The sequence below is a fragment of the Triplophysa rosa genome, linkage group LG16, assembly GCF_024868665.1.
Source record: "Triplophysa rosa linkage group LG16, Trosa_1v2, whole genome shotgun sequence".
In the NCBI taxonomy this organism is placed as follows: Eukaryota; Metazoa; Chordata; class Actinopteri; order Cypriniformes; family Nemacheilidae; genus Triplophysa; species Triplophysa rosa.
Genome location: NC_079905.1, coordinates 4,893,768 through 4,905,305, shown reverse-complemented (window position 1 = coordinate 4,905,305; position 11,538 = coordinate 4,893,768). Strand labels below are relative to the sequence as shown.

Sequence of the window (11,538 nt, the reverse complement as noted above, 5' to 3'; positions counted from 1 at the left end):
ATATGGAAATTTATTATTTATTGCATTATATTTTCCAGTATGTTTGCAATTACAAACTTAATATTTAATTAATACAATGACAAAAATCACTCTGTGAATTTCTGTTTAAAAATATTTGGGTCTTGAGATAAATGACACCTGTCCTGAGTTGTGGAATTAAAAAGTTTGGGAACCACTTTCATTATGTCATCACACATACCAAAATTATACTGGCAAGTGGCCACCCTGTTTCCAAGAAAATAGTCCACCATATTTGGGTTATATTCACAAAACCCAGTTGTTTTGACCAAGCTTGTCATATAAAATATCAGATAGTCATTGCCCTCGTTAGCAAATTTAGATTCCCTCTCTTAGTTTAAACCGCTCTTTGTAGGACAGCAATTTTGCTATTGCCTCTGCACATTAACTGTAAGAAAATGACTTGAACAAAGTGTACAACAGAAGGCGTCAGTCACAAGAACAATCCAATAATTCAGAAAGATCATGTACACATGTGCTCTTAAACTCTTAACTGGTCAAGTATAACTAGTCCATTAACGTTCTTGACAGAATCCAAATGCTTTGTTCGGTTAGTTTGTGTGTCAACCTGTTTCTAGAGAACTGTAATTTATGTTTTGGTCAATGTTAAGCTAGTCCTGTCGCATATAATTCCTGCTTCACCATCCCTTATTCATATGAATACAACTGTCTCTTACCGCCCCCTCATTCACCGCCTCTCCAGAAGCGCTTCAGATAATTACGACCAAAAGCAACAGGAATACGTGGTTAAGCTGCAGAGGTAAGGCGAAAAAAACCCCCACAATTAATCAGCGTTCACATGTTTCCTTCGAATAGGTTATTTCACATTAGATTCGTTTATATAAAATAAAGAAAAATAAAGAATGATGTATTTTCACGGAAGGTGTGTTCGCCTTCACTCGATATATAAACTATTCGTTCGAATCTGTTTTAATCTATTTTAGCCAAAACGTTTTATTCTCATTCCTAAACACAAATGTTTGTGAATATTGTAAAATTTCGTCGGTGAAGGCACTACGCGCGAGCTCAATGGAGACGCGCGCGAACTGAACGTTTTGAATAGCTAGCCATGTACTCGCGCGTAACGGTCTCGGGTGGGAGAGACAGCTGTCAATCATATTGATGACTGAGAAGATCGGTCATTGGTTTTTATGTTGTGTCATAAGATCAAAGCAACAAATCGTTAATCGGCCAGTCGACGGTCTGTTGGCACCGCAAATTCGCTACGTGTTGCATGGCACCGTCTGACCTTTTCAGCAACCAAATCAAAGTTGACAATTTACACTCGCAATTTCTTTGCAAATCGCATTCGCATGTATGCACTAACACTAAAGCACTGCAATTGTAAGTGCACCAAGTTAATTTGAGCTTCATCGTTCATTCATTCATTCATTCATTCATTCATTCATTCATTCATTCATTCATTCATTCACACCAAAGACGCAATGTCCCCTGGTGCGTATTGTCAACTATACGGTCACTTTAACTTGCTCTAAACGCTTTTATATGTGACAACAGTAGCCTATTTTAATACATGCAGTGTAAACTGGCAGCACAAGGTTTATCAAATGGTTGTGAGTGGTTTGTGCACACTCCATTTCTGCAAGGCGCCTGAATCCTCTGTTGGTTCTGTCAGACATGACACATATACCATGCTATATGGTGCTTGAGTGCAGTAAGCAAGGCCATCACTGCCCTTGAGAGGTTCATTCATATTTATTGCTTTGACCAACACGAATGGTCTGCTGTATAGTGCCTGGAAGTGTTTTGCAAAGAAATCTTACTTATACTGTATATATTCTCAATATTTTACATTGCATTAATGCATTTGGCACACGCTTTTATCCAAAGCAACTTATAGCGCATTCAAGGTTGTATCAGCATGTACTGTATGTTCCCAAGGGATCGAACCCATGACCTTTGCAGTCCTCTACCAATTGAACTACAGGAACACTGTTGCAATATTTTATGCCATGAATTAATAATAAGCCGTCGCAATGTTTAGTGTTGCAATAATAATAAGGTCAGAATTATTATTATTAATTATATCATAACATCAACATGTGTTTATTTATTTAATATTTGATTATAATATTCATTTTTACTGATGCAACTTACAGCCAACATATCTGAGTATGTAATGTATATAGCCTAGCTATAAAATATCTTTAGAATCTCTGTGGAGATCTTTCATTTTTATTTTCAGGTTTGTTTTGACTTATATTTGTTATAAATACTACGGTGTAACCTCCTGTCTGTTCGTCTGGCTGTGGTGTTGGTTACCTCACCATTTGTTCTCCTGTTTCTGAGAATGAGCAAGAGTGACGAGTCTCCAGAACTCCAGTAACCGACTATTAGAGTCTGAGCTTGTCATGGGGGACAGATCAGCTGTCCCTGTTGTGCGTGTCATTACCACATTACCATACATTCAAAAGAGAGTGCTGATGGAAGCCACCCGCCAGGTGGATTTTTAGCGTTCGTGACAGCCGACGGTTTCTCAAATCAGTAGGTACGTTATGATGAATCTCCCCCTCCTCATCACCACCACCTCACTCACTAACATCACCCCCCTCCCCCCAACTCACACACACCATCCTGTTCTGTTCTCGACTTCAGAATGTGCTGTTGCCATGGTGACGGAACGGCGCACGCTCCGTCTTGCTTTTTCTCTATTCTCTCTTCTTCTTTATATATCCCTGGCTCTTCCCGCGGATGTATGGTCGATGTAACCATCTAGGTTCGCTTCTAGTTCTACATATACACCGTACTGCTTTTAAACATGTTGATTGCCCTTTCCCATATTGTTTCTTTCTCCTCAGGAGAAGCGTTCGGATTCATGCCATGAAATCTCTCTAAGAGGAGAAAGGAAGCGAAACCTAGAAAATCTACACCCACCCACAGGCAGGAGACGGGGAGAGAGAGAAAGAAAAAGAGGGAGAGAGAGCAAGGGGTGAAAGAAAGAGACTGGGATAACAGTCGATGGATGCTGCCTGGACGGTCTGGTTGGTACAATCTTCTGTGACAAGGACCAGAGAGCTGCAGGGATGGATGGGAAGGGAAGACACATTCCTCCAGGTAATCGGATCTCATTAATGGCTGCCAACATGTGAGAGTCTGTATGTTCCACTGTATGTCAAAATCATTTGTGGATTTAGTCTAGATGATTTGCACTTTTCACTGTCTCATTGTCATATCAGTGAACTTTCTTGCAAACATCTTCACATGTTATGAAACTGTGTATCACTCTTTGCCGTGTTTTAAAATGTTACCCCATGCATGCAGCTTTGGATTTTTTTCTTTTTCAGATGATTTCTAATGGCTCGTTCTGTTCTTTTTTAGGTTCGTAACTTTTATCTGCTTAAATGATCCATCTCTGAATTTCTACAATAAAAATGATATTACAGTTCTAAATATGCTTATACGTTTCTCCATGAGCAATTGAATTCCTTTTGAAAGAAGTAAAAGCTGCAGGTGTTTGTCATTTTAAAAATGGTGGCCATTTACTGTATTTTGTATTGTTGTTTTTTTTATTCCGTTTTATTAGTTTCATGATATCAGTTCTTTAGGTTTCTTAAGCATTTGAATTGATCATTAAATATTGATTACATAAATGTACTCATGTGGTCTTGTATTGTACTGCCTGACTGATTTCGTTTCAGCCGTGTTTGTTCTTTTATTTATTTATTTTGAAGTATATGTAAGTCAATGGACATTGTACCATAAAATATCTTTGTCCAGATCAGCGTTCTAGAATTACTACCTATAAAAGCTCTATCATGCAACAAAATGCAAAATAACAACACAGAATTTTCTAACTCTTCTTAAAAACTGCCTGGCAACTAGATTCTCAATGGGACTACGGCTTTTGGCATAACATATATGACTGTTTGACCTCTGGATTATGTTGTGATATTTGCAGTTGCCGTTACATGTTGCTCATAAACTACTCGATGAACATTCAATATATTTAAGATCGACCCTGCATTATTCTCTAGTATAGTATTTGGGGTAGTTATTAGAATTACAATTTTGCAAAGATTTAACATGTACATTTTGTTCTCATTTAAGTCCAAAAAACATACGTATTATTTGAAGTTGCATTGGTATAATTCACAAAATCTCAAAGTGTACCCTGTGTCTTAGTAACCTATATTTGAGTTCACGTATGACATTTGTACTTTGTGTACAAACGATTGCAAAATGTGAACTGATCTTTTAACACTTGATATGTTCGTCAGACTCTCTCTCTCTCTCTCTCTCTCTCATCTCTCTAACCTCTTCCTCTCTCTCTCTCTCTCTCTCTCTCTCTCTCTCTCTCTCTCTCTCTCTCTCTCTCTCTATCTCTCTAACCTCTTCCTGTAACCTTGGGCTCAAATTGCAGTCTTTGTTTACGCTTTTTTATTTATATGTTATCTTGTCTCAGCTCTGTTCACTTATTGCACCCTTCGGTTTTCTTCTTATTTTCTGGTCACACTCTCGTGGCGCCCTTATTTAAAGAAACAGTTTTAAAAAGCATTTTTTCGTTTAAAGACAAATTCTCATGATTTACTCACCACAACTCTCAAATCCCATCCGACTTTCTTTTTCTCATGATAGTATTATCCAATATTTATAGCAGTTGCTCTTTTCTATATGATAGCAATGATCAAAGTCAATGATGACCATGGCTGCAGAGCAAAATTTCAAGATGAGATTTTCATGCAATGCTTTTATTTGGCTTTGGAAGATTTGGAAAGTCATTTGGACTATCTTATTATTTTTAACATCTTAAAAGCCTCTAGTCACTATTTGCTATCATTGCGAGAGAAAAACCATGTGAACATTCTACATTTGTGTTCCATGGAAGAAAGAAAGTCAATTGGGTTGTGAGGAACTTGAATCTCTTTAACCTCCGGTGTGATTTTTCCTCTCTTCCAGCCATGGTGTGGTGTGAGCGGGGAATTCAGGTGCTTCTCACCACTGTGGGAGCATTCGCAGCCTTCGCCTTGATGACCGTGGCCATTGGCACGGACTACTGGCTGTACGCTCGGGCCTTTATCTGCAACAGCACTGCCAACTCGTCTCAGGATGACCCTCATAACAAGGACAAGAAGGATCCCGGAGCCCTCACCCACTCCGGCCTCTGGAGGATTTGCTGCCTGGAAGGTAAGTGAACTTCTGTGTTTGTGTGTGGGGGCGGAGGAACAGGCCATGTATGTACGGGAGGGGGAAATGATGCATAAAGGAGGTCCCCACCTGTGCAGTTTTTGCAAATGATTCACACACATTTTAATCCAAAAGCAAATATGGATGTGTGCTTTTTGGTTGTTTTTAAAACATGAAAACAAAAGTGATGCAAGAAAAAGGAATAAGACAAGTTTAGGACACTGACCATGTTAATTATACAAAAGGTTTGTTTTTGACAGATTTGTATAATTATATGTAATTTTAAGATCATTTATATCTTGGTCCTGGTTAAACGTATTGAAGTATAGTGCATATGTAAAATAAATCATTTGCCAGAGCAGCTTGCATCATTCGCACCTCTTGTGATGCATCAAATAAATCAGATAAATCGATCTGGGTTCAGACCAAACAAATAAATCAAATTTGAAACACATCCTATTACATTACAACAAATTACATTTAATGTGCCGTCATTTACTGTAATGCAGTTTGAGAAAAATACGTAATTCGCAATTTACAATTACTTGGGCAGTTTATCGAAATATATTTCTGTCAGAATGTTATGTGATGTGACCATTTTGCATGGCCTAATTTAAGACAGTCGCAATAAGCTTAGAGCTTGAAGGTATTTCAAGAGCACAAATACCGTGTGTCATGATGTCTCTTAGTTGTAGCACATTTGTTAAGGTGCTTAAACAAGCTATTTTTACCTGCAGGCTTAAAATGATTTTTAATTATTGTGACGTAATGCAGTCAGGTTGATTCAGTCAAAATATATTTCACTTGAATAAATCAACTTAATTAAGATTAAGTTCATAAAATCAATTGTAAAAGCTTTTACACACTAGCAGTACGCGGTACAATATATAGTACAGTATGCTAAGAAGAAACAAAACTAGGACATGCAGTCAGGACTCTTAACTTAAACTGATTTTTTAGGGCTAGCTTTAGGGCTTCTTTAAAGTTAGAAAAACATTGTTGAAAGCCTCCAGGTCTTGCAATGCTGCGCATTAATGTTTAGCTTTTTTTACCCATAGCGTTCAACACTGTACCTCTCTTGCTCAAGCCAGTTCTCAAGAGAGAGTTTTTAAACAAACATGAACTGTGTTTTTTCCATTTGCATTAGAAACTTAGAGGAGTACATGTCAATGGCTATGATTATGTGATGAGTCATTGGAAGTCAAAGGTGCCATGCAGCGCTCTCATTGCATTTCATAATCAAACCAGACAAAAACAAAGTCACTTTGCCTTATCATATCGCTCGTTTTAGTCCGCTTCTTTGTATTGCACAAATTTGTAGCCTTTTTAGGGGAAATGTGTGCCTCCGTGTCCTTCGGATGAGACGTTAAAACCGAGGTCCTGACTCCCTGTGGTCAATAAAGATCCCATGGCAAGAGTAGGGGTGTAACCCCGGTGTCCTGGCCAGATCCCCTCCACTGGCCTTTGTCAATCATGGCCTCCTAATAATCCCCACCCTCTGAATTGGTTCTATCTCTCTATCTCTCTCTCCTCTCCACCTATAGCTGGTGTGTGGTGAGCGCACTGGCGCCGATGTACCGTGGCTGCCGTCGCATCATCCAGGTGGATGCTGCACACTGGTGGTGGTTGAGGAGAGACCCCCCTCATATGATTGTAAAGAGCTTTGGGTGTACAGCAATACACAGAAAAGAGCTATATAACTGCCTCATTCATTCATTCATTCATTCATGTCATCATTTGTTAATATGTATATTCTACTACCCTGTACAATGTCTCTTATATGTTATTATCCCCCATTTTCTGTACGATAGTTTAATAGTTTAATTTTATATATGCATATTTTAGAATCTTTTAGACTGTAAATCTTATTATATTGTATTGTCATTGTGTTTTGTGTTGTCATCTGATTCTGATTCTGATTCTGATCATTTAACATGTATGCTTAAGATACAGAAAGTCCTGCAGAAGATTATTGTTACAAGATACTGTAAATGCTAAAAATAGAATTCTTGTTCATGTCAGGAACTGCGCAAAATGGTTTCAAACATGACATTTCTATATTGGCCACGGTTGAAAGTTAAACAAATGCTGTATATGCTATTCCACAATTTTGGTCCAGCGTTTGGTGAAAAGAATGAAAAGGCTGAAGGAGCTGTTCATGAAATGCATTTATTTATGTAATGTTTTTAAACATATGACTGTATTTCCAGCATTGTAGTCGCAAAATATGGGCTTGCTTTTGTCTCGAATTTGTTTTTGATCATTGAAGGAGTTGCTCAAGTCAATATTTGCCCCCATTCACTCCAGCTATGGAAAGTCAATGGGGGCAAATTTTGAAGTGAACTACTCTTTTAAATGTGATGTTACTGTGCTTTGGAAGCCTGATAAATACTGCCATCATACCATGAAACTATGTTAGCAAGCACTGGAAGACACTGCCTATTCAGTGCCGGCATGTTGTCTAAAGTGAGTGGTTTATATCACAAGAGAGCACTGCTTGATACCTTTGACCTGTGATGACTCATAGCAATTGACATCTACTATATACCTCCAAATACCTCACAGACTGTCTGACTCAGCTCAACTGAACTCTAATCAGAAACATGTTTTACTTTTGGCATTTTTTACATTTAAATTCCAGTGCATGAAATTTAGCGACATCTAGCAGTGAGGTTGCAGATTGCAACCAACGGCTCACTCCACCGCTAGCCCCTTCCTTTTCAAAGCACTACGGTGGCAGACACAGGACTAAGATGTTGTCACGTTTTCGCTTCTTTGCCGAAGGAGATAAAGTATTTACGAAACCCACTCTGTGGAGCAGTTTGTCCGTTTAGGGCTACTGTAGAAATAACATGGCGAATTCCATGTAAGGGGACCCGCCGTGTATGTAGATAAAAATAGCTCATTCTAAGATAATATAAACATAACGCTTCATTATGTAAGGTTTCTGCATTTCTGTCAAAAGATCCTCCAAAAAATTACACCCAGCACCTGTAAATAATATGAACATGGAGAGTAAATGATAAGGGAACAGACAAGAATGAGAGATGTTGCTCCAACATATACAGCATAGAGACATTAAATTTGTTGACACTTTTAATATATCAATGTCTGTTTTTCATTCTCTCTTTCAGGATTAAAAAGAGGTGTGTGTTCCCAGATTAATCATTTTCCGGAAGATGCTGATTATGACCAGGATGCTGCAGAATACCTTTTACGTGAGTCAAAAATGAGTCTGAGGTGCTGTTTGCATTATCATTACAGGGTATGAAAAACATTGCACTAAAATGCTGTGTTTTTTCAGGTGTAGTCAGGGCCTCCAGTATATTTCCTATCCTCAGTGCCATATTATTGCTGCTAGGTGGAGTTTGTGTGGCATCTAGTCGGTTCTATAAAACCAAAAGACACATCATTTTGGGAGCAGGCATTTTGTTTGTGGTGGCAGGTAACGTTTCTTCAGATCTTAATAAATATGGATATGATACTAAAAGGGGGGAATTCATTAAACATTCGTGCCAGTTTTTGCTAACCACCCACAACACAGACACAGAAAATGAAATGTAAATAAAATAGTTATTAAATGTATTCATTAAATTGTCAGCATTTTTTCTCTTTTCTATGCAAATTAGGGTTATTCACAAAATAAGTTTGTCTGATTAACATTTAGCAAACATTGTGGAGTTGTGAGATTTTTGTGTGTATTTTCTAGCAGTCATTATAACATACTGCTCATATCCAGGATTAAGGTGTAGCTGAGTGTACGTTTTCATTTTTTTATGAGCAGATTCAAGTGCCTGGAGGTGTGCAAATTTACATCTAGCACAGATTTTTGGGGGCGTGGTTGCAGCACTAACTGATTTGCATATTTTCCGCTGTGAATCAGGTGCTAGAACAACACAGAAAGTACACACACAAATTTTCGGGCGCACTTCTTTTAATGAATTCCTCCCAGAATGTTCAAATACTTACTTGTCAACCTAGACTAATGAACAACACTTTCTGTCTCAAATTGGTTCAGGCCTGAGCAACATCATTGGCGTCATCGTATATATCTCGGCAGCGCTCAGCGACATTTCTCCCAAAAAAGATGAAGACAAGAAGTGGCACTACTCCTACGGCTGGTCATTCTACTTCGGCGGCCTGTCGTTCATCCTGGCGGAGGTGGTGGGCGTTCTGGCCGTCAACATTTACATCGAGCGCAACAAAGAACTGCGCTGCCGTTCGCGCACCGACCTCTTCCGTAGCACGACCTCCGCTGTGCTACGGCTGCCGGGATACCGCTTCCGCCGGCGCTCGTCACGCTCCAGCTCGCGCTCCACCGCAGAGCCGACCCGCTCGCGTGAGCAGTCCCCCACCTCAGGCACCGCTCCCAAGAACTTCGGCCCGCCCCTGGCTGCCGGCCCCCCACCGTTTTCAGTAGCCACGCTTCCCAACCCGCACACGCACTCCGGAGGAGGGATGGGGGATATTTCCATGTACACGCTGGGTAGGGAAGGTAAGCCGCCCATGTATGGCACGGTCGACCGCGCCACGCTCTACCAGCTCCACAATTACTTTCCAACAAAGGAGGGAGGTGGAGGAGCACTCATGACGGGTACACTACCTTCCCTGTCCAAGTCTAACTTGGCTGCGTCGGCCAACGCCACCCTCAATACCTCGTCTTCCTCCGGCCCTCAGCAAGCGCCCATGTCAGCCGGATCCTCTGCAAACATGGAGAGGGATCGAGGACTGGGAACCTTGGATCGAATGGGCAAAGGAGACAGCTCAAACACTAACACTCTCAACAGGAGAACCACGCCTGTGTAATGACAAGGGGGAAGAGATCGAAGGGTGAAACGAATGATTACATGAACTGCGAGTAACGGTGGCTCGAGATTAAAAAAAGCAACAGCAAGTAAGGGCTGAGAAACAAGCAAAGTCTACTCGCAAGCGAACGAGAAGGCAATACATCCTCTTTTTTTCCTCTCCATTTCTGTTTTTGAACATGGTGACTCGAGTAACAGAATTCCATCCGCACTTCTTATTGATTCATGTTGAAATACTAGATGTGTGTGATGGTGATCTTTCGGTTCTTCAAACTCTTTCAATTCCAGTGCTTTATCATCAGGTTATGCCTGTAACTTATTCAGCATTCCAATATAGTTGTCGTTTTTTATTCTTATGGTATAGTTGTTATTGCTGGGTTAACTTATACATTTTTACTGAGGTACTTACATTTTTTTGCACATTGTTATCCATTTAACTTATTTCCTTTGATAAACTCAAACTGTGATTTTTTTCTCGCACATGTTGACACTATTCTTCATGATGTCATTCAGTGTCAAGCATGTGTTACTTTGCGAGAGCGTGACTTATTATTACATTTTTTTTTAGTTTTTACAAAGACAATATTTAGATCTGTGGATTTTTTCATGGTAATCGTAAGTGTATAAGTAGTTAAGTCTTCATATGAATATATTTGATTTATCATATTAACAGTCTAAATATTGTTAAGATGGAATAACGATAATAATGAACTGCTGTTGAGACTCATTTGGGACTGGAAGTAAAAAAGAGAACAAGAAAGAGACAGAAGTGAAAGGCATTCATTTCAGAGGAGCAATATCTATACCTAAAAAACCTCACCAGAAAAGACAAAAAAATCTATTAAATATATAGGCTATTATAAATATATACAGTATATATAATTGTGTGTATGTGTGTGTGTGGAACAACTTTTTTTGGTAAAATAAAATCTGATATATTCTACGAATGTGTAAAACTGAGATGTGCATACTGGTAGCAGTTTTGACTGCAGTGTTTTATTTTCATGTTTCTTTGTAACTTTGTATGCATGGTTCATATCTAATATATGATATATTCATAACGCTCTGTCTTCCGACTTGTGTGCATTATGTGTATGCGGTCATGCGGATGGATTTAGGATGACAGAGGTGGGTCAAAGGAAAGGTCGACATCCAGGCCCAGACTACGGGGATTTGATATGTATGTTAATTCACACATTTTTACAAAATGCATGACAAAGATATTCATCTGCCCATGAGAAAGAAAAATCACAGATCTCTTTAATATCACATTTTTTTCTCTTCAATGATATTAAATGGATAGCAAATGGAAAAGAGCTAATTGAAACTCCTGCTTTGTTCTCCTGATCTCGGAGAAGAGCCAGAGATCTTATTGTTTTATAGGAGATCCCAACAATGTCACAAACTGAGCTCAGATTTGCCAAATCTGCAACGTGAAATCAATACTATTGAAGATTTCAACACACCAACTCAAACATTTCTCATCAAATCGAGATTATTTTACCCCTCCACGTATTTTAACATTTGTCTCATTTTTATTCTCCTAAGCAATTTCATGAGAAAATGCTTT

General features: G+C 39.1%; 1 protein-coding gene across 2 annotated transcripts; it reads left to right on the top strand.

The window, feature by feature from the left end:
* Window positions 1-98: 98 nt before the first annotated feature.
* Window positions 99-11,321, top strand: cacng8a (calcium channel, voltage-dependent, gamma subunit 8a). Of its 2 annotated transcripts, none has more exons than XM_057355521.1 (6): window positions 99-778; window positions 2,838-3,093; window positions 4,936-5,163; window positions 8,298-8,381; window positions 8,468-8,608; window positions 9,182-11,321. In XM_057355521.1, exons 2-6 carry the CDS (start codon window positions 3,063-3,065, stop codon window positions 9,967-9,969), a joined length of 1,272 nt encoding a protein of 423 aa, XP_057211504.1. In that variant the 5' UTR covers window positions 99-778; window positions 2,838-3,062; the 3' UTR covers window positions 9,970-11,321. The 2 variants fall into 2 exon arrangements, with proteins under 2 accessions (XP_057211504.1, XP_057211503.1); XM_057355520.1 differs by lacking the exon at window positions 99-778 and adding an exon at window positions 820-2,755.
* The last annotated feature ends 217 nt before the right edge of the window (window positions 11,322-11,538 follow it).

Coding starts and splice junctions, on each gene's coding strand:
- cacng8a (XM_057355521.1), top strand. CDS start 3,063: ATGGATGGGAAGGGAAGACACATTCCTCCAG. Junction 5,164..8,297: donor GAGGATTTGCTGCCTGGAAG/GTAAGTGAACTT, acceptor TCTCTCTTTCAG/GATTAAAAAGAGGTGTGTGT. Junction 8,609..9,181: donor CATTTTGTTTGTGGTGGCAG/GTAACGTTTCTT, acceptor AAATTGGTTCAG/GCCTGAGCAACATCATTGGC.